General features: G+C 33.2%; 1 protein-coding gene across 1 annotated transcript; it reads right to left on the reverse strand.

Annotated features, from left to right (window-relative positions):
• Window positions 1–1584: 1584 nt before the first annotated feature.
• Window positions 1585–22488, reverse strand: LOC127560796 (E3 ubiquitin-protein ligase TRIM58-like). Its single transcript, XM_051995668.1, is given in 7 exon segments — window positions 1585–2189; window positions 7345–7445; window positions 7579–7601; window positions 12176–12403; window positions 13403–13498; window positions 21990–22442; window positions 22444–22488. Coding segments are annotated over 7 exon segments (1476 nt in total). The 3' UTR covers window positions 1585–1659.
• Between the last annotated feature and the right edge of the window lie 2230 nt (window positions 22489–24718).

Consider the following 24718-nt stretch of genomic DNA (forward strand, 5'->3'; position numbering starts at 1 on the left):
TGTATGTGTGTGTGTGTGTGTGTGTGTGTGTGTGCATGCATGTATAAAATTCTCACTATTTCATAGCGTCATTTGTTTCAATTTGATCCATTGTAAGTTTCAGGGAGTTTGCTCTTTTTTTAAAGTTATTAATTCCGTTCTCAATTGTTTCTTCCATAACTTTCACATTTTTCATTTTTTCTCTAGCACTCTAATTTCATTTATAAATAAAATGTATTTATAATTTTTTAAAGTGCTAATTTCCTTTCTTTTAGGAATTCTAGTTGAATTTATGCCCAAATTGTTTTTCTTTGAAGTTTTGCTTGTAACTATTTTGGACTTAATCTCTGTTTTGAGTGTATATCTTGATCATCCCTTGAAGTTTTTATGACAAGATTATTCTTTTATTTGCTCATTTTTTCCAACCTTTTTTCTGACTTTAGATTTAATATTAGGATCAGTTTCTACACAGTTCTGGAGAAAAGATCTGGGCTAGTTCTTTTGTTAGTTTCTTTGCTAATTGCTGAGTTTCAGGAATAATACAGGCCTGAGGATCTGGACAAGCTTTTAGTGCTTCCAAAATGATTAGATTTTGGGGGAAGTGTGATTGCTATACTCCTAGTCTCAGTTCTGAAAATTCTTTAGTTGCTTTTGGCTCAGATCAAAAATAAGCTGATACTTAACTCACCTACTATCTATAATCTTGGAACCTCTATTTGTTCTAAGTGAAAAACTACTGTCTTTCCTTCAATCCAAGATTCATCCCTTACTCATTCTTCTATGGTTCATTTTTCTCCCGTTCTGTTTCTTCATTTGGAGTCTTACTACTAATGTTTCTGAACTTGTTTCTTAGTTTTGTCTATGACTGTTTCCTACTCTGGAATACCATTTAGGGGTGCAAGGCTTCTTTTTGCGAGCTAACAAGTGATTAGTTTGTAATGAAGCTGCAAGTTTGCACCTCTTAGCTCAGTCAACAAATGCTGCTCACACTTTTATTTGTCTAAATCCTATCCCTCCTGACCATAGAGCTGTCTTTTTCCTTCTGCTAACATGGTTAGGAAAAATCACACACTAATTTTTCTTTTCTTGAATTTCCCCAGAAGCATTTGCTTTGGTGTGTTTTCTAGTTCTACAGTCTGGGAGTATGGAATTCTTTGCATTACTATGATGCTTTCTTGACTTAAACTACAATTTCACAACAAATTAGAAACCTTTTGCAAAATTATAAGTCCTCTCCTTTAGCTAAAGGAATCTTTCAATGACTAATAAATTAACTTATACACAATTAGAGCAAATTGCCTTTCAGACAATACAAAAAGAAGCTGTTTTTTTCCTCCAACATGTTTTTAAGGAAATATCAGTAAATAAATCACATACCTAAGTAGCTTCTCTTTATAAAGATGAAACAAAGTGCTTTCCCAATGCAGACATTTCAAATTTGTCCTTCTTTCTCAGTAAGAGGAATCTAAATGGAACTTTAATATGAAGCTAGCTTAGAGGATCTTTTTCATAATATTAAGGTCAGAGACCAGCTGACTGCCCTCCCAAGCATTAGAACTTAGTTTTCATCTCCATTTCTATGAAAAAAAAATCTTAGGCGAGTAGTTTTTCCTCTATGATGATTTAGATAGCATTCTTGGAGACAGATCATATACAAAAGGATTCCTGGGAGGAAAGAAACTAATTCCTCCTTTCTATTACTGCAGTTAAAGTTAAAGGAGCTGAGTCACAAATGAAGAAATAGGGTCGGATGATTCCAGATAATACTTGAGTGAATGTATAAATGTGACTTTCTTCTGTGATGTTGTAAAAAGACACTTCCCCAGCTTCACAGTCTAAGAAAACTCCAATTCCTTCTGGCCGTTTCTCTTGGTGGATTGGAACTGATGGGGATGTAAGAACCATGTAATCCTTCCCTTCTAGCATCCATAGTGCCCAGATTCCATTTTCAGGGGCTGGTGTGGCCTCCCCCTTTCGTGGGGCTGACTCCAGACAAACTCCCAACCCCCACTCTGTCCTGTCTTCCATAGTCACTACCCAATAATGTTTTCCCGAGGTGAAACTCTCCATACCCAGGACACAAGGCCATGTGTCAAATCGTTCTGAGTTGTTGGGAACGTCTTGCCACACATTTCCATCCCAAATGCTTTGTTGATCCTCAGTCAGGTGAAGGCTGGGGTGAGCTGTGGCAGGATCCAACCGCACATTAACTGTAAGGAAAAATATAGAAGTGATAGAATGGGACATCTTTTTTTCAGAACACAAAGGCAAGGGGGCCCAGTGTCTCTTTCTCCCTTTCTCTTCATACAGGAAAAAAATACAAAAAGGGGAGGTTTATTCCAAAGGTCATTTGGCAAATTCTAGATCCATTAGATTCTTAATTTGCAATCCTTTCCTCCTCTCCAAAACTACTGATGTTACCATAGGTATCTTTCGCTCCCTCTATATTCCTTTTATAATGCTTCTGATCAACAATTATATTGTACAAATATTCTAATTCCTTTAGAAGTTGATGTTTTTAATAAAACTGTACAGTAAAACTTCATTAGTTTTGGTCCAGTTAATTTAGAATTTATCATTTAACAATTTCTCTTAACTTTATTTTCCTAAAATGGATTGTTAGATGACTTCAAAGGTCCCTTCTAAGAAGAAATCTGATACTACTATGACTTGACAAGTGAGAAAGTGAAATTTACCTGTTAACTATAAAAAATATAGTCTGCTGTCCTAATGTCTAAGGTAAATATAATCATAGTGAAATGTTTAGTTTTTTCAATTCTTAAACATTTGAAAAATATATGAATATATATATTCACATATGTATATGAATATATATGTAACTAAATATATGAAATTGTGATTGTCCATTATTCTGATCAGAGTTCCTAAGTGTATTATATTTGTTTGCTTTTACAATATTATTGTTATTGTGCAAATTGTTTTTCTGGTTCCTTTTTAGTTCACTCTACATCAGTTCATTAGTTTTCCTAGGTTTTTTTGAAAATATCCCCTTCACCATTTTTTTATATTCATAATATTCTATTACATTTCTATCCCATAATTTGTTCACTCACTCTCCAGTTCAAATGTACCCTTAGATTCCTATTCCTTGAAACTCTCTAAAGAGCTATATTTTTTGTATATCTTTAGTTTATTTGAGAGTCCTTCCTCCTATAATTTGTGATCCCTCATATTTTCCTTTCTTCTTTTTATTTTTCTCTTGAATGAAATGTATTTCTGTATCCAATGGTGTATGTTTCTTTCTGTGTGTATATTCTTCTCTTCTTTGCCCAGTTCATAAAAGAATGTATAAGCTTCTCTTCCCTTTCTCCTTTCTTTCCCTTTCTTCTTGAATATGTAAGATACATTTTTAAACCTTTCTTTTCTTTTCCCATCCCCACTATATCCTCTTCCCCTTCCCTTCCATTCTTCTTTTAAGATTTTTAAGACATAAGAGCCATTCTTAGGCCTTCTAGTTGTTTTTCTCTGTAATCCCTAATGATGTTAAGGTTCATAGAGGACACAACTACTGATTTTAGAGCATTAGCAGTTTATTATCCTTGTTTAGTCCCTTAAAATTATTTGTTTCCCTTTACATTTTCATGGGTTTTTTTCCTTTTAAACTTATATGTTTGAGCTCTTTTCTTGTCTTTTTTTTTTTTATAAGAATGCTTGGAAGTGTTTTATTTCATTAAAATTCCATCCCTTTTCTGTGTCTTTCTAAATCAAATTTAGTTTTGCTTGGCAAACTATTCTTATCTATAAGCATAATATCTTTTGCCTTCTGAAATATTATATTCCAAACTGTTTCACCTCGTGATGACTGCTAAGTTTTGTGTCATTCTGATTGTGGCTCTTTGGTGCTTGAAGTCCTTCAGGCTATTTGTCATATTTTTTCTTTGAAATAGAAATACAGGATTTGGGGTATAATGATCTTGAACATTTTGATCTTGAGATTTCTTAGGTAACTGGTAAGTTCTATTTCCACTTTGTCTTAAGAAATTTTGACAGTCTTTCTTGAAATACTAAATTTAAGCTTTTTTCCCCCTTGATCATAGCTTTCAGATATGACTTAACACTTTTCTCTTCAATCAGTTTTCAAGGCCATGTGTATTTGCTATGATACACCTTATTTTTTGGTCTTACATAGACTTTTCACCATGTAAAATATTTGACAACATAAAATATTTCTTGTTGACTCATGGAATCATTGGTTTGGTCTATTCTAAGTTTCAGGGAGTTTGTAGTTTAAGTAAAGTTTGACCTCTTGTGCCAAAGCATTTATTCCTTTTCTAATTCTTTCTTTTATAACTCTTATTTCAGCCAGAGTAACTAGGTAGCCCAGTAGATTGGATTGGGATTGGAGTCAGGATAATCTGAGTTCAAATCCAGTAGTTCTTGGCTAGGTTTTTCCTGTTTTCTTATGCTATTGAATATTTCATTGTTTTAGGATGTCAAGGACACCTCAGGCTAGGTACCTATACAAACTTTCAGTGCTTCCAAATTGATCACTTGAAAGGAAAAGTATGACTGATGTCTCACTAGTCTGAGTTTTGTGAATTTCTTACCTGGGTTTGGGTCTTAATAACAATAGACTTCTGGTAGACTCAGCCACTATCTTTCTGCCCTAGTTTCCCTATCTATCAAATGAGTTAGAGAAGACAATGACAATGACAAACTATTTCACTATCTTTCCTAAGACACCTCCAAATGGGGTTTCAAAGAGTCAGACATGATTGAACAACAACAAGGGGAGCTTTAAGTAGTATGTTTTTGTTGGAAGGAAAGACAAGTTTAATTTCCCAGGTATTCCTGGGACTCGGTAGAATGAAATCCATTACTGGAATATAACTCTAAATAGATATACTTTATTAAAATTTTAATGAAATAATCTAAAAGGGATTAGGAATATAGCATTTTGTATTGATAAAAATATAAGTATAATCATGTAAGGAAATCCAGGAATGAGTGGAGAGCATGAAAAATAGAATTTGTATGAAGGTTAAAAAAGAGAAGTGATTTATTCATTGTTCTAGTGAGCACCTAGAGAGAAAAAAGGAAATAGATGAGAAAGTTGGGAAATAGATCACAAGTCTGAAAGAGAGACATGATATAGTAATGGTCCCCACCAATAGAAAGTGATTATTCCAGTGGAAATAATTAAACAAAAAATGATGAACATGGAGTTCATATATAATAAAAGTAAGTAGATAGAGAGAATCTAGGTGCCATTGATAAATTTAAGTCACCTGACCTAGATGAATTACAAGTGCAAGTGGCTAAAAGAATGGGAGATGTTTTTGCTCAACTATTGTCACATAGTTGAAAGCTGGGAGAGATGCCACAGCTTTGAATAAGGTAAATATTCTTTCAAGTTTCAAAAGAAGAAAGAGAAGAAAGTCTGTAAATTATGAGCTAGTGAGCTTAGCTTCAATTCCTGGAAAAAAATCTACAATAAAGAGCTATTTTGCAAACATCTGGAAAGGGAAATGGTGATCTCAAAGAGACAGGATGATTGTTAAAACAAGTAATTCCCGATTAACCTGATTTTTGTTTTTGAGAGGATTGCTAAGAGGTAATAAGGAAGTTGAAGACAGAGTTTTCTTCTATTTTAACAAAGCTTTGAAAAGCTATCTCATAATATTGTTGAGAAGATGGAAAAATATGAAATAGACAATAATGCCATCAGAAGGATCTAGAATTGGTTGAATAGTAGGGCTCAAAGTACAGATATTAATATTATAATGTCATTGATGTTAATGTATAAATGGCAAGCTTGTCAAACTTTCAGATAATACAAATATTGAAGATATATATATATATATATATATATATATATATATATATAATCTGAATGATCCAAAATGCAAGCTAGAACAATTATCATGTTCTAAGTTTGGTTTGGTGTCATAAATTATCTCATGAGTTGAATCCAAGTAGATGAAGTTCTAATGAATATAAGAGAATCTTGCCCATGAGTCTAGAAAGCAATTTTACAAATATTATAAGGATAGACAACTGCTGTTCTATAAAAGTTTAGTATGAATAATCAATATAATATCAAAGACAAAAAAAAAAAACATGCCAATGAAAGCTTGGACTACAAGAATGGAAAAATTTCCAGGAAATAATAGGAAGACATTGTTCTATTGTACTATGTGCTAATCAGACCTGGAGTACTGTATTCAGTTCTGACAGCCATGATTTAAAGAACTCTCATAAGCTCGAATGTATTCATAAGGGAATAAAGAATATGGCAAAGGATTTTGAGTTCATATTATATGAGGATCAGTTGTAGTAATTAGCTATGTTTAGCTGTGATATGACTCAGGGCAATACGAGAGCTGCCTTCAGGTATATGAAGAAGTCTCATGAAGACGAGAAACTAGATTTATTTTGTTGGCTCACAGAAGACAGAACCAAGAATAATTAGTGAAGTTACAAAGAGATAAAATTAATCTAGGTATGAAAAAGTTACTGATAACTAGAGCTATCCCAAAGTATAATGGGCTGCTTAGAGACAGTGGTAAGTTTCTCTTCACTAATGATCTTAAAGTAGAAGATACATCATTATTGGGTATATCATAGTTTAGATTCTTTTCATGTAAATGTTGCTTGAGATGATTACTGAGGTCCCTTCCAACTACCAAAATTTTCATTTGTGTAGGAAAATCCTAACCAGTGAGAAAAATGGAATATCTGAGATATTGCTCCAATTCTGCCTCTAACTAATTAAGTGACATTGGTCAAGACATATCTTCCATGAGAGTTAGCTTTTTTATAGAATTAAAAAATGATTGAATTTCTAAGGCTTTTTAAATCTCTAAATTAATAAACTTTCATTATTATATGTTTGTATGTTAATTGGCTGGCTAGTTCAAACAATTAGTCAATGATTTATAGAATATTAGAATGATTATCTATCTGGCCTATGTATTTTCCAAAACAGAAAAGAAAGGTCTAGAAAGGTAAAATGAATTACCCACAGTTATATAGTTATTTATCAGAAGAACCAGGAGTCCATAGAACCAAAGTTTCCTGACTCAAGTCCAATATCTTTTCCACTACAACATATCTGATTAGAAGGACTTTTTTTTTCTTTTCTTCTACCTAGTGTTGTGTTGATCCTGTGATTCCCACTTGTATATACTTAGGGCCATTACAAGTCATTATTATTATTGTTTTACATATATATTTATTATTATTATGTTTTACAGTTCAAACACATCTCTAATTCTAAATAATCTGATCCAATTTGGCTATGTGAGATTTGACTGTTCAAAATTCCAAGCAGATGATAGTAATCTTGCATGACTTCAAAAATCCAGCACCCTCCACACTCAAAAAGCACAAGCTACAATATACCTTGGAATCTCTTGAGCATTGTCATCATTCCAGGGACAGAACACATCATCTTCAGGTCTATGGAAATGAATTCTGGCTCCTGAAATTTTATATTCTCACTCCTAAAAAGAAACAGTTTCTCATGACTCTTCTCAGCACAATCTCCTCACCCACCTTCTTGTTATCTCTTTCCAGATTCATCCATGTATTATCTAACCCTCATGTACTCTGAATAAAAACAGAATGAAGACTTACCTTCTCAAGACGTCTTTAACATGCTGGAGGGGAAAGGAAGACAAAATATGGTTAGAGGAAAACCTACCAGTTATGTTGCAGCAAGAGAGATAGGGTTAAATTTATCTGAAAAGCTTTCAAATTTTCCTGAAAGGTGAAATCCTGATATATAGAAACAAGAGAAGTTATAAAAGTTACTTCTATGAATATTTATACACAAGAGGTATTCCAATTTCATATTTTTCCTTGTCCTTTCATAATATGTGGTCCAGTTCTATTACATTAGAATTGTAATAGCCTTCCTCTGAGCAAAAGTTCATGCAATTTTCTATGCTTTCAGATCAACCAACACAATTTCTGAAGAAGATGGAAAGAATGACACTTCTATCAAGCAGTCATTAGAAGAGGAGATGACTTCCTAAGAGTCACAGCTGAAAGAGACAACTTAAGCAAGTAAAATCAAAGCTCTATACTGGGTCAAACTATTAATAAATATGCATATATTTTACATATGATCAGGAATTTCAATGGTTCTATATTGTTTGTAGAATCAAGTAGAAATTCTCTATCTTGATAGTTAATGCCTTTTTTTATTCTGATTTTAGTGCAACCTTCTATTCTTATTTGATACTACTCCTTTTCAGGCACTCTATAGTTCAATTAGAATAGTCTTATTTATTCTCTATGTCTTATTATGTCTCTATGGATTCACACAGGGACATGCTATACCACGCATATTTCTGCTCATTGAAGTCTTTTTCTTTCTTCAAGGTTCATCTTGGTAGCTACCTTCATCATAACCATTATAATCTACATTTAAATGGCATTTTGTGAACATTATCTCTATTTGACAGTTGAGGAAAATACACACACACACACACACACGCACACACACACACACACACACAGCTTTGCTGTTGTTCATTTGTTTCAGTCATGTCTGCTTCCTTTTGAACCCATTTGGTATTGGCAAAAATACTGGAATTGTTTACCATTTTCTTCTCTAACTCATTTTACAGATGAAGAAACTCAGAAAAATAAGATTGGATGACTTGCCCAGGGTCACATAGCTAGTGTCTGAGATCAAATTTGAACTCAGGTCTTCCTGATTCTAGAACTAGCATTCTATATGCTTGTTGTTCAGTCATGTGGTTAATAAATGTCAAAACTGGAACCTAAACCCAGGTATTGAGATTATTGTACTAGAGCTCTTTTTATCAGATTCTTCCAAGCCATGTGAAAGAATAATAGATACAACATTTGTCAATTTCTTACATATATTTGTTTTAGGTATATTTGTAAGTTCTTGCAATCTAAATTTCCTCCTGTATAATTCAATAAGTCCAGTATTTTGTAACTAGGACAATTCTAGTTGCCCCTGAAAGTCTTTTTTCTTTTGAATTCTTGAGCAAATTTGCTTTATCCTCTATTATAGTACATCTCCAAAGATATATCATAGTTCAAAACTGATAGTTTACAATTGTGTCCTTTGCTGTGTCCTTTGCTCTTCCCATACTTAGTAATGTTATAATTGACAGATGATATTCTCTGAATAAGTGAGATTACAATTGAAAAACATACTAATCAGTGGAGGTAGTCCTCAAATGAAATGAGGGGGTGATATGAAAATGGGCAGCAAAACCTTTATTCAAAAATATACATTAGGAGTTTTCTATCATCAGTCAGATGGAAAAATGTCAATTGGTATTTCATCACTCCTAAGAGCAGGGCTGAAGAAACAATTTGACTATACTCATATGACTTAATTTGACTGTAATAGCAGAGATTCTTGAGTTTTTGTCCACTTGATCTCAATTTTACTCTTCTTGATAAGAAGGATTTTGTGCCATATACATTATTGCTAAGAACTGTATTTTTATTTTGCAGAAATAGTTTATGATATAGATCTGTATGTTCATCAGCTAAGCATTCTACATATATAAGTATATATATTTTATAAATCATAGTTTCATTAAGTAAATCTTGTGGAATCAGCTTTATACTTGTGTTAAGATCAAACACAAAATATCCCAGGAGTTCTGAGTTTCTGTGTCCTGATTTTGGATACAAAAGACTTAACAGGTGGTGGAAGTAAGGTAAATTCCTTCTTTTAGGAATTATATTAAGACTCTCCAACTGCTGACAGTAATCTCTTACTTACTGAATTTTCTTCAAGATGAGTTTCTCCTTTATTTCTTTCATATTCCTCATTGAATTATGCTTATCTATCTATATTCAATTAAAGAAAGCTTTTACTGAACCTATATTATGATAAGACTCCTGGAATATGACAAAAATGAAACATTTCCTGCCCTCAAAGTGTTTATATTTTTCTTCAGGGACACAACATATATAAATATAAGTAAGTACAAAATAGAAACAAAGCAGATTCAAGGCAGTCTTGGTGGAGAGTGAGAATAATATCTAAGGCATCTTGATGGAAGGAACATTTTATCTAATTCTTGAAGGGAGCTAGAAGCCACAAGAAAAGGCTATAAAGAGAAAAAAAAAATTCCAGAATGATGCAAATGGAGAATACAAAGTAGACCTGTTTGGTGGGACTAAAGTCTGCAAAAGAGAGAATTATATGTGATAAATCTGGGGAAAGACCCTGAAATCAAATTGTGAAAGGTATTGAATATTTATGATTGTATTTTATTCTAGAGACAATAGAAAACCACTTCTTGAACAAAAAGAGTTATATGGTTGGGTTTACACTTTAGAAATAACAATTCTGAAACTATAGATAATGGGTTAAATAAAAGAGAGATGGTGCAGAGGGATCAATTACTGAAATAGTCTAAGAAAAAGGTGATAAAGATCTGAATTAGTATGGTAACTATTAATGAAAAGAAGGGGAAAGAGAAGTTGTTATCAAAATTGAATATAATAAAACATGGCAATAGATTGAATATGGGAAATGAGAAAAATTGAGGAGCTGAGGTTAACTTTGTGGTCACCTTTCATGAAAGAGCTGAATTATATTGATTTGGAAGTCATCTGCACAGGGATAATTGTTGTACTTCTAGGAGTTCACCTAGTAAGAGAGTCTGAAGAGAGAAGAGAACCCGGGACAGAATCCATAGGGATACTATGGGCTTGACATGTAGATGATGATCAAGATAAAGAGATTGAAAAGATTTCAGTGGTCAGACATTTAGTAGTAAGGAAGAGAAAGTGTTTATGAAGAGGGGGCTGATTAATACTGTCATAGATTACAAAAAGATCAAGAAAATTAATAATTGAAATAAGATCACTGGATTTAGTAATTAAATGAATTCCATAAAACAATAAAGAATGAATGTTAAAAATTACAGAGAAAATATTTATACACAATGGAGAGATATGAAAAAACCTACCTTTACTCCTTTTCAGAGATTAGGGACTCACAGTTTTAATGTGTTGCATATATTTTCTGGGTTATTTTAGTTTTGTTTTTATGTATTGTTTGGTTTTACAGCTTCTTTCTTCTTCTTCTTTTTTTTTTTTTACTTTCTTTAAAAATATTCTTAAAAAATTTAAGGATGTATGAGAAAAGACTAGGGACTAGTAAATCAGACAGAGAAGATGATAGGAGAGGTAGGAAAAAGCTAAAAATAATGTGATATTTTTAAAGACTAGCAGAGAAGAAGAAAATGGTTAACAGGGTCAAAAGGTAGTTCAAGGAAGACAAGGACTAAAAAGCATCCTCACATATGACAATAGGAGCTAAAATATCTATGAAGCCTACCCTTTGCAGACATAAGAATGGTAGAATTCAGTGAGAATGTCATAGTGGCATACTTAGTGGGCTAGCTAAAACCATGTCATTGATATAACTGTTGTCATGTCCCATCACTACTTAATGATGGACGAAGTACTAAGATTTGGAAATATTTATAGTGGTACTGAAAATATCTCTGACTCATGTTCTTTTCCTCTTTATTCTCCTCTCCTAGGTCTGAGCTCACATTTCTACTTCTTTGCTCCATATTTTACTTGCCCATATAGATTACAAGTCTCTCAAACTGGGGATTATGACCTCCATTTTTATATCCTCACCACATAGCATCTCCTGAATGTGTTACAGTTTAATGTCAAGGAGAGAGGGGAAAAGGAAGTTTAAATTGTTATATAAGAAAATCAGACTGTCATGAAAAAAAACTTCCTCAGATTAAGGACTGCTGAAAATAAAATGAATGATGAGACCCGGACAGAATACTTTTATCTGATGGGAAATGAGGATTATTGATATCTGGTGTGATGTTTTACTAGATAATGTAGTATAGTAGGAATGTCACTGAATATATAGCCAGTACACTTGGTTTCTAGTTTTGACTCTGCCTTTAACTGGCTGAGTGATTATAGACAAATTACTTTTCCTTCTGAACCTCAATTTCTTCAGCTAGAAAAAAAGAGGACTTTTGAAGAATGATGTATTGTATTTATTAAGTGGGTATGAGTCACTGAAGTATGTATTTTAAGAGCTACAACTTTTTTATGGATTTGGCAGAGTAAAATAGGGCTCCAGCACGTTATGAAAGATAAATGATAGGTATCTTTGCTCCCTTTAGCCCTAAGATTCCATATTCATGCTTTTCCCTCATTCCTTCTTCTAACTCTCTCTAGAATTCACCACCTGCAGGTCCTGAGCTGTACAATGACTATATTCCTCCAACTCGACAGATAAGTTCCTCAGGGTTTGGATCTGCTGAGCCAATTTGGCCTTGCTAGCCTTCAATTTTTGTATGGTTGCTCTCTCCTCCTCTTCTAGCCTCCGCAGTTGCTGCTGCTCCTCCTGAACCAGAAATCCATGTTGTTTCTGAAACTCCAACATGAATTGCTGTCTCCATAGCTCCACCTTTTCCTGTTGGAATAAAAATGACAGAGGCTAAGCAATTACCAGGTGTTAAAAGGATATGGAGAAAAATGAATACACTCAGAGAAGAGCCACAGATGAAAAGATGAGTCCAATTGAACTGAGAGGAAAAATTAAAGGAATTAATCTATATCAATTTGAATAAGAAAAATTTATATTATGGTATCATACAAGAATCTTTAACTTTTAAAATGTCATAAAGGATATCATATGTTCTCCTCTAATGAGGAGAGAACAAGAAAGAAAGAATATAAACTACAGCATGAAAACAAGAAAGATTTTCTGAAATTAGTCATTGATTTTGACAAGAAGAAATTGAGAATGGATATCTTTGAAGAGTAAAGAAATCTGAATATTATTCTTATGTATCAAGTATTTTAAGGATGTTAATGTGAAGCAAAATAAGGATAAAAATGACTTTTCATTATCCCATGTACTCATGTTTTCATATTCAATATTAAACATTTTTAACAATGATGAAAGAGGCATTTAACAGTCTGCTTTGCACTCAATGCTTTCCTTTTGGGAAGGATATGGATTGGATATTTAGCGCCTCTCTGACCTTGGACAAGCCATTTAAACTCTCCAGACCTCATATGCAAAGATTTATAACTGGAAGGGATTTTTAGAGGTCATCTAGAACAAATTCCTTTTATTTTATTGATAAACAAACAGGTCCAGAAAAGTTAACTTGCTCAGTGTCATACAGAAAATGGCAGAGACAAGATTAAAACCAGTTACTGGGACTTTAAAATTCTTTCTCTTTCTGCAAGACTAGGATGAATTTCATTAAAATTCAACAGTTCAGCATTAATTAAGCACTCATTATGTGCTAAGTATTATTCTAGCCAATGGTAAACAAAGACAAAAGTGAATTACTCTTTGTGTTCTAAATACCACTCCCATAGGCATCAGTAAGGACCACACCATTATAATAGAATATTAAAATTCACTCTCTCAGAAAGACTCATGTAAAATTCTTCTTACCTTCCAAATCATTATTTTCTTTCCCACATTGGTTTCCTCGTTCAGCACTTCTTCCATCTCCTTCTTTACATGTTCCAAACCCAATTGAACCTTTACCTGAAGTAGAAAATCAACTGATAACTCCTTTGGCAAAACCCAGGAGCCAGGTTGGAATTCTAAATCAGGAAGTGGTTCCCAAGGACAGCTTACAGTCCCTTGGGGAGTTTTCAGGGTTTGAAAAAGATCTACTAATTGACATGAAAACTATAAATAAGCAAACACATTTTCTGTATAGAAAAGTATTAATCAATCCATCAAAAAACATTCATTACATTTCTACTGTGTGTCAGAACCTGTGCTTATTATTGGGGTTACAAGGAAAGCTAAAAGATGGTCTCTGCCCTTGAGCTCATAATGTGATAGGGAAGACAATTTGAAAATAGCTATGCACAAATAAGTTCTATTCAGAATAAATAGGAAATAATTATCAGAAGAAAAGGCCCTAGAATTAGAATTAAGAGATATTGGGAAAAGCTTCCTATAGAAAATGGGATTTTTTTCTGGAACTTGATGGAAACCAGAGAATTCAGAAGTTGGAGATGAGGAGGAACATCCATTCATGGGAGACAGAAGGAGAATTACTCAAATTTGAAAGATGGAGTATTTAGAAAGCAAGCCACTGTCAATGGATCAAATAGCATATATGAGTGTGTAAGGTATAAGAAGAATGGAAAGTTAGGAAAAACAGGTTATGAATAATTTTGAATATTACACAAAAGATTTTATATTAGATCCTAGAAGTGATGAGATTAGTGGCAGTCAGAGAGTTGTTAAAATCCCTTCATGGTCGGTGCAAAGGTTCTTCATGAAAGAATTCATGAAACCCCAAATTATTAATTGGCAAAAATGAAAGTTTTGCTGAGAGACTGACTTCTATACCAGCAAAGTACTATTAGGTAAATGGAGTTTAACACTGAGAAGAGAATGCCTTGTCAATGGGCAGAGTCCTAGCAGGCCTTCTGCAAAGAGTTGAGTTTAAGGAAACCTATTACATAAGTAGCTCTTGGTGAGGGCTGGGACAGTCTCAGATGATCAGACCAGGATTTCTCAATTGAATGAAAATTTAGAATTTTAAAAAAAATCAATGGGAGTTGATTTGCCCTTGAATAGTATTGCTACTCTCATCCTGGGAAGATGGGCCCTCTCTCTAGACTCCTTGGAGCCTGGGAGATCCTGATCTCTCAGATCAAAAAAGGGACACAATTTAATTTTAAAGGGAACAGTTTCCCTCCCCTTTCATCAAGGAGTTATTACAGTTTACTGAATAGAAGAATGACATTGGAAGATCTGCATTTTAGGAAAATCACTTTGACAAATGAATCTGGACTGGAGTGGGGAGAGATTTGTGACAGGTAGACCAAGCAACAGCTTACTGCACTAATGGCATGATGTGAGGAAAGCCAGTACTACATTAGTTGTCACTCTTACTCTGCCTGAGGTTTTCATTTTCTAACAACTTCAGTTTCATCATCTGTAAACTAAAATTGATAATTTGTTCAGAAGGTTGTGAGAAAGTGCTTTGTTAAACTACAAACTGTAAATTTGATTTATTATTATTACTATTTGCTATCTTAGACTTTTTTTGATTAAGCAAAAAAACAGAAACAAAAAACCAAACAAACCCAAAACTGCAACACTATGGACAAATAATGTAAACATAGAGAACAATCCCTATGAAAATATAAACATTTCCACAAGGAGTTTATAATCTATTTGGGGAAACAAAGAAAACACAAGAAACAACTAGAAAATAAGACAATATACAATTAAATGTTTAACATATGTTAGAGAATATAAAAATTAGAGAAGAGAATTATTTCCTCCTGATACCTTTTCCATGCCAAAAATTAAACAAAACTAACTGGCTAGAAAGTAGATATAGTATTTACATTTGTGGTACGTGGGAACTTTTTTTTTTAAGAGGAGTGAGGGATATTTTTGGTTTTTACCTCTCTATCATTTCTTTCATCTAATTTTTAGATGAAATTAAATTAAAAATTTTCCCTTTAATTCCACTTGCAACATTTCTCACATTTAATCTTTTCCCTTTCTTTTCACTGATGCTTCATATTCAATCCATATCAACTACTACAATATTTTTCCTTCTCTACACTTTCTCTTTTTCAGTCTATACTTAGAGATATTTGCAGAATTTTTTCCTATATACATATGTTTGATCAAAAGTGACTCAAATAAGTTTCTATTACCTCAAAAATAAAATTCAGACTTTTAGTTAAATGGGGTTGCTTGTTATTCTTGGCTACTTCAATATATGAACATAATACCGAAGATGGAACATTTTTCTTAAGGAGTAATTGGCAAGTTCCCAGGATACTAGACTTTAAAGCAGAAATTTCTGGAACTCTCACCACTGTTCCTATCCCTTCTTCTTCTCAACTATTCCTCAATACATTTGGCCAAAGTAATTTTATTCAAGTGAATAACTCAAGATACAAGATACAAAAAATAAATGGTAATTCCAGTTCATGCTCATGAAAAATAGGGAACTAGCTTGTAATCCATAGATGGGAATATAGAACTAGCTTGAGGGATCTGATGTATAAAAAGTGACATAAGCCAGCAGCAATAATGCTGCCAAAGTTATAAGCAAGAATTAGAAGAGGAAAATATCAATTTTACAATTAATCTGACAGAGGGGAATTACAAAATCATAGAACTTTAGGAATGAAATAGCAAACATTTTTAGACTACTTTGAAATTTCCAAGGCATTTTCTTCACAAAAAAGTCCTGAAATATAATTTAAGATGAAAATCACCTTCACTTTATAGATAAGAAAATTGAGAATGAAAAAGATTAAAATTATTTTTAAATTAATAAACATAAGAAATGGAACTTGAACCCAGGTTTTCTTGTTTCCAGACTTAAGACTTTATTTTTCTTTCCTATCATAACAAATTGTCTGTTAGGAACAGATCTAACATGTCCCTTTTTATAAGAGAAAGTAGGAATAGGTTTTTATCAATGTCAGTAATATTCTGCTTATCTGGAGGCCAGAATTTGGGTGGCCTCAACCATTTGGAATACATCCAAGAATCAAGATATACAAAGTTCTCCTTTAAACCAAAATAGAGGGAAGCCAATAATATTTTTTGAACTTTACATAAAGTGAAGCCCCTTGAGACTTCACTGAAAAAAATGGTTACTTATTTTATATACAATTCTAATCTTTGAGGTCAAAGATTCACAAATTATAGAGCCAAGAAGATGGAGGATGACACAATGGTTAAAACCATTCTTGGACTGGAATCAGAAAGAAGCAAAAATTAAACATAAGGAAAGTAAAAGAAGGAAAAAAATACTAAAAGCAGATAAAAGTCAGGAATAATTTATGGTAGATTAAAAAAAAATCCTGTACACTTCATAGATACTGAAGACATAATTATAAAATATCAAATTTTAAAAATTGTACACATTGATGGCAATAGTCACTAAGAAAAGATTGATATTCAAAACCTATGTGAGAATGAAGGGGACAAAATAGAATAAATTTTAGAAAGATTTTTTTCAAAATGGTTATAATAAAATCAATCCATTAATAACATTATATACCAATTACTAGGTTGGTGCTAAAGATTTGACACAAAAGTGAGGAACAACTGAGGGTAAAGAGAGAAAATATTTTAGAAAAAGGGATGACTACACAAAGGCAAACTGGAAAGTCAGGAATAGAAATAGATTAGTCTGTCTAGAGTGTAGAATACCTGATGAAGAATGATGTATAATCAGCCTAAAACAAATAGTCTGGAGCCAGATGGAGAAAGCCTTTAAATATCAAACAGTCAAGATCCTTTTTTTTCCCTTACGGGAAAAGGGGAGGCACTGAAGATTTTTTTTAAAGAGAGAAATTATATGATTAGACATATGTCTTAGAAATATCAACTTTGTTTTGATATATACTTTGCGGTCAAAGAAGAAGAAACTCTAATACAATTAGTTGAAACAAGATCTGGTTCTGACTGGGGCTTAGACCATGAGCTTCTTATTGGAAAATTCAGAATTAAATTGAAGAAAATGGGGAACAGCATCATACTATATAGGTATGACCCAATTTAACATCCTTTATGAATAAAAAGTGAAGTTGATGAATAGATTTAAGAAATTAGAACTGGTAGATAAAATGCCAAAAGAATTATGGACAGATGTTCACAATATTGTACAAGAAACAGCAACAAAAATTATTCCAAAGGGGAAAAAAAAAACAAGAAATAAAAATGGTTATCTGATAAAGCTTTACAAATAGTTGAGGAAAGAAGGAAAATTTAAAAGAAAAAAGAAAGAGGGAAATAGAATCAACTAAATGCAGAACTTCAGAGAAGCAAAGAGAGGTTTTTATCTTTATCACTTTTATCACTTTATCTAAGTGTTTCTTAAATGAGCAATGTAAAGAAATGGGGGGGGGGGAAGGATAGGAAAGAGAAGAGATCTCTTCAAGAAAAGCAGAGATAGCAAAGAAATGTTTCATGAAAAACTGAGCTTGATAAAAGACAAAAACAGTAGGTATTGAACAGAAGTAAAAGAGATTAAGAAGAGGTGACAGGATTATACTGATGAACTACACAAGAAAGATTTCAATATCACCAAAAGACATGATGGCATGGTTACTGATGTAGACTCAGACATCCTGAGAATAAATTTAAATGGAACATAGGAAGCTTAGCCAATGAGAAGATTAATGGAAGTAATGAAATTCCAATTGAGCTATGTAAAGCTCTGAAAGATGATGCTGTTAAAGTGCTGCTCTCAATATCCAGCAAATTTGGAAACTCAGCAATGGTCAGTAGATTGGAAAAGATGAGTTTATATTTCAATCCTAAAGAAGGACAATGCTAAAGAACATTCAATTTACCAAACAACTGTATTCTTTCACACACCAGCAGGATTATGCTTAAGATTCTGCAAGGCAGGTTTCAGCAATATGTAAATCAAGAATTAGCAAAAGAATAGTCTAATTTTTTCCCTTTGAGGCAATTGAGGTTAAGTGACTTGCCCAGGGTCACATAGCTAGGATATGTTTAGTATTTGAGGTCAAATTTGAACTCAGGTCTTCTTGACTTCAGGTCTGGTGCTCTATCCACTTGCACCAACTAGCTGCCCCAAGAGTAGTCTTGTTTTCAAAGAGGCAGAAGAATCAGAGACCAAATTGCCAACATTTGCTGAATTATGGAGAAAGCAAGGGAATTACAGAAAACATCTAATTCTGCTTCATTGACTACTCTCAAGCCTTTAATTATGTGAATCACAACAAAATGTGACAAATTCTCAAAGAAATGGGAGTACCAGATCATCTTATTTGGCTGCTGAGCAAGCTGTATGCCACTCAAGAAGCAACAGTTAGAATAGAGCATGGAACAACTCCTTGGTTTAAGATTGGAAAAGAAGTATGACAATGCTGTATGCTGTTATCTTATTTATTTAATTCACATGCAAAGTATATAATGCAAAATGCTAGGATGTATGAATTAAAAATCAGAATTAAAGTCAGGAGAAATATCAACAATCTCAGATATGCAGATGATGCCTCTCTTATAGCAGAAAATGAAGAAGAATTAAGACTATTGATGAAGGTGAAAGACAAGAGTGCAAAAACTAGCTCATAGTTTCACATTAAAAAAAATAAGATCATGACCGCTGGTCCTATAAATTTCTGGCAAATAGAGAGAGAAGAAATGTAGAACATATAAGATTTTATATTCTTGGTCTAAAAGATGACTGGGGATAGCAACTGCAGTCATGAAACTAAAAGATATTGCTCCTTGGAAGGAAAACGATGGCAAAGCTAGATAGTATCCTGAAAAGCAGAGCTATAACCATGCCAATAAAGTTCTATGTAATCAAGGCTACAGTTTTCCCAGTAGCAGTGTATGGCTGTGCGAGCTGGACTATATGGAAAGCTAAGTACCACTGAAATGACACTGAAAGTGTCTTATGGTGCTGGAGAAAACTTTTGAAGATCTCTTGCACAGCAGGAAGATCAAATCAGTCAATATTTAAATATATTATTTAACTAATTAATTTAGGCTACTAATTAATTAGGCTACTAAGGTGAACCTTATATATTTTGGTCACATAATAAGACCAGATTCATTTGAAAAATCCCTGATGTTTGAAAAGCATGAAGGCAAAGGGGAGAAGGAAGGGAACAGCAGAGGATGAGATAGATGGATAAGGGAAGCAATGAACATGAGCTTAGACAGTCTTTGGGAAATGGTAGAGAATACAAGAGTCTGGCATTTTATAGTTCATGGGGGACTATAAATTGGGTCACAAAGAATTGGACATAACTGAATGACTAAACAGAGATGCTATAAGCCGAGCTAGAGTGATTGTGGTTTGAATAGAGAGAAGAGAAAAGTTGTGAGAGACATTGAAAAAATAGAATTGGCAACATTTAGAAACTGACTGAATGTATAGTTGGAGGAAGAAGTTATGAGAAAATGAAGCACTAAAGATAACTTCTAGATTGCAAATATGTGAAAAATGGTGATGATTTCAATGAAAACAAAGTTATAAGGAGAGATGGATTGAAGGGGGAAGATAATGAATTCTATTTTAGACATGTTGAGTTTTAGATACTTGTAGAAGATCTAGAAATAGATTTTCAGGAGTTCAGAGATAAGTAAGACCAGAAAATATAGTTATATGCATATATACCCATATGTGTGTGCATAAAGAGTGAAACATGGATAATATGTGTATTGAGAAGGAATGATTCGACAGCTAATAAGAGAATCAAAACAAAACAATATCACAAAAAACCAAGCAGATAAGAGTGTTTGAAAGCAGGGATTGATCAAAAGTGTAAAATGTAGCATAGAGATTAAGAAGGATGAATGCTTTAAAAAATGTTATTGTATTTAGCAATGAGGAAATCATTGCTTATCTTGCAGAAAGCAGTTTCAGTGAAATAAAGGAATTGGATCAGAATGAAAGGTCTTGAAAGATTAGTGAAAGTGAAAAAGTAAAAGGGATGATTGTCGACAGCATTTTTATCCCCTAAAAGTTTGTGAATAAAAGGAAGAAGTGATGTGAGATGATAGTTTAAGGAGTTGGTAATGTCAAGTGAAGGATATTTCTTTCTTATAAATATGGGAGAATTCTGAGCATGTGTGAAAGCATCAAGCCAGAATAAAAAAAGGTTGAAAATTAGAGCAAGACAGATGAATGAAGGGGTAAGTTCCTGAAGATAGGAGGGAATGGGATCAAGAGCAAAAGGAAAAGTATAGAGAGCCAGGAGGTAAGAATCCATTTTTTAATCTTATAGTAATTTGGCTCACCAAAACTCCCCTATTGAAATAGCCTGCTAATCTAGCAACGAAGTAACTCCAAACACTACTCTTTGGATTAAAGGCAAACCTTTGAATTTAAGACAGGGAAAATAGCCCACAAAAAGAAACTAAAGGCATTTGGGAGAAAGATACTTGAGACAGTGTTATGATAAACTTTATCCTGATGTGTATTTCAACCATTTGCATCTCTGTCTAATTAATAAAGATCCCTGGCTTAATCATTTACATCTCAGTAGATCTTGTTTGTTAGAGAAAACTATAGGAACTTCAAAGAGTGTACTTTGTATCAATCCTATGAGCATTTGAGACATATATGTATTTGTCTCTCTGATCAATAAACTTTGAAGAGCCTATAATCCAGACTTTTCCTCCTGGCCCCGGTATGTTTCCACACCATTCCTCTCATTACAGGAGTTGAACTCCAACAGAAAAGAAGAAGAAAAAATAAAGAATGAGTGCAAATAAGAGAAGTGGATTACAGGTGGAAACTAATATATAACTACAATATGTATTGAAGAAACATGTTGATGAACAAATTGGAAATTAATTGGACTATTCTCTGGAGAGACAGCATGGTGGTATACTCATTCAGATACTTAGGTTTTAATCATTAAACATCTTCAAATCTGTTTTATCATCTATAAATTATGAATAATTATAATCTATTTATTAATCTAGTGTTGAGAAAAATAGTTTATAATCTTGATTTTCAGATGTGATTATGAAAAAAATTAACCACTCAAAAAATTATCCTGGCATGGATTCTGTCAATATAAAGTAATTATTAAATAAAAATTAAAAAATTAAAAAAAAAAGAAAAAAATTAACCACTCTCACCAAAAGTAATGCTGAAGTTACATTGAAACCTTTATCTATAAGAAATCTATTTGTGTGAATTATAAACCACTTCAAAATACTAATTTTATTTCTAGAAAATAATAATAATATAGTACATACACTTTATCCTCTAGTAAGCCTTTCCTTATTTCCAGAGTAACAAACTTCACCTTTGTATCTTATATAGCATTTTGTATTGTATATAATAAGCATCTATATCTTACGTTACTAACATAACTTCAAGGTCCATGAGGACAAATGATACCATATCTAAAAATTTTTCTTTAGCATATAAAACTATGCTTTGCACTCATCTAGGCATCAAAAAAGGAGGGGATTGTTATATTAAACTGAACTCTTCTTTCCAAACTCTGATTATATTTGAAGAAGAGAGATTTCTTACCTTATAACTTCTGATGGCTTCCTCTAAAGGAATGGTTTTGTGGGTTCTGTGCTTTGGGGAAGTGTCACAGATCCAACACAATGGGATTTGGTCTTCTTCACAAAAGTAGTTGAGCTCCTCCTTATGAATCTCACATAACCAGATTTTCTTTGTACTGGAGCTTAAAGCTAATTGCTTGATGCTTTCTACCATGCTAGCCAGCTGTCTATTTGGACGGAAGTTGTTCTGATGAAATTGACTCCGACACTGGGGGCAGGAATAGACACTCCCTTGAGAACTGTCTGATTTCTCACAAAATTCAGTGATACACTGGAAGCAGAAACTGTGGCCACAGTCCACACTAACTGGATCCTGTAAAAAATCCAGGCAGATAGGACATTTTGCTTCTTCCTTCAGCCTCTCTACAGAAAAACCTGTAGCCATGGCTGCTGCTTTCTTCAGCATCAACACACCCCACTGCCTGACTTTTCTGATAGCAGTTGCTATTTCTTACCAACATGACTGTACTGATCTCTCCCTTATTTTGAATAAAAGAGGGGTGTGACCTCAATAAGTAAGGATAAAGACATCTGGAAATTTGGTTTCAGATACTTCTTGGTTATGTGACCCTGTTATTTACCTCAATTTCCTCAATGGTAAAATGAGCTAGAGAAAAAAAAATGGTAATTCCTCCAGTATGTGTGCCAAGAAAACCTCAAATAGGGTTATATAGACAGATATGACTGAAATGACTAAAGAACAACAACAAATTTGCTTCTGGAATTGACAGAAATATGCTGGAGTATATTGAATGAGATGAATGATTTAGAGCTACAATTTAGGAAAATCAATTTGTTGGCTACACTCTGAAATAGATTGAAGTAGGAAGATTCTTATAGTAAGGAAACCATTAGGATTAATTGTTAATCATATTATGGCAGTCCATGTGAGAAGTGATGAAGCTCTGAATTAGGCTGAAAGCTGAAGATATGGAGAAGGGAATAAATATAAAAATTGTTGATTAAGATAAAAATGACAAGACTATGCAAATGGCTATGTCCATATGGGGTGAGTGACAGTAAGGAGTAAATCTAGGTGACTGGAAGGATGGTACATTTTTTAGTAATGAGAAAGTTCAGAAAAGGATTAAATTATGGGAGAGGGAGAAGAAAATTGGTTCTGTTTTAGAAATATTGAATTTGAGGTGTCAATGGACATCTAATCCAAAATGTCCACAAAGTAGAAGGTAATATAGGATTGGAGTGTCATCTACATAGAAATCTCCTAGGAGATGATGTAATCTACAAGTAAGCGAATGTTTAATTTTGTGATAGAGAAATGTTGGACTGAAAATGCTTAGTACATTTTTGCAAATAGCCAATGTGGGAATGTCTTGTCACCCACATATTTGTTACAAAAATTTTTTTTTCATTTGGAGAGAATAGGAGAGAAAAGGTAAATATAGAAATTATGTAAGGAATTTCATTGGTATTATTTCATTAATATAGGGAATTTTCTGGAGAGGAAACTCCTTTCACCACTGCAGGTCAGTGTCTTCTCTGCAATTTATAGTCTTAGAGAGTTTGATTACTTAAGAATTCTGAGAAGGTAACTTGCTTAGGGACACAGACTCACATTGTGTCGGATGCAAGACTTGAATCCTGATGTGAGATCAGCTCACTGTCTACTGTGTGACACTACCATAGAAATAAAAGAGGATTAAATAATTATAACAATATTCAATCTTCATACCCCCCCAAAGAATAGCTACATAATTGGAAAGATAATTACAGAAAACTCATGATTAAACATGCTATCTCCTGACAGAGAAATGATGGACTCAAAGAACATATTCAGACTTTTTAAAAAACATGATCAATTCAGGAATTTGTTTTACTTGAATATATGCAGTTATAATAGTTTTGTGTGTGTGTGTGTGTGTGTGTGTGTGTGTGTGTGTGTGTGTGTTTGTTGTTCTTTGCTTGGCTGCAGGCAGTGGAGGTGGAAGGGAGAAAAGGAAGATTTTAGTTGATTTGAAAAATAAATTTAATTTAAAGTAAATAATTAGAAAGATGCTCAATGCATATGCCTGGAGGCATATAAAGGTAAAAATTTTGACATTACAAATTTATTTTACAGATTTAGAGTGATATGGCCTTAGGAAAGATGCAGTAATAATCCCAAGGTTACCTGAATTTGGGAATAATGTAGTTAGGAATGATATATTTCTTCCCTTAAGTTAATCAGTTCAGCATACAATCAGTATGCTGAGTCCAAAAATTTGATGGCTATCAGATAACAGCTTGCTGGTAGTGATAATAGGGTTTCTGAAACTAATGAGAAACAATAATGTGGTGACTAATGTTAATGCAGGTTTAATGCAGGAACATAACAAAATTGGATGCCAACCACTTGTTCTAGTGATGTTTCAGGTTTAAAAACACATCTCTGGAAGGTTCTCCTCTTCACACTCCTCTCTGCAAGCTTTGCCCACGGAACCAAAGAAACCGTACTTGCTCACAAAGTAAGAACTTGACCACTCCTCAACTCCACCTCTAAGCTATAAAAGTTAGCATCTCTGTGATATGAAGCATCTGATTTCTCTTATTTTTCCCTATGAATTTATCTTTTAAACTCTAGCTCTTTGCTGATTTCTTTTGGAACTTAACCTCCTGTCAATAGTACTTTGCCCTTTAACTTAGAAATTATTTGAGTTTCTGAATTCTTTCACTATACCTGTAACTCTGATC

This window comes from Antechinus flavipes, chromosome 4 (assembly GCF_016432865.1).
Source record: "Antechinus flavipes isolate AdamAnt ecotype Samford, QLD, Australia chromosome 4, AdamAnt_v2, whole genome shotgun sequence".
NCBI classification, from domain to species: Eukaryota; Metazoa; Chordata; class Mammalia; order Dasyuromorphia; family Dasyuridae; genus Antechinus; species Antechinus flavipes.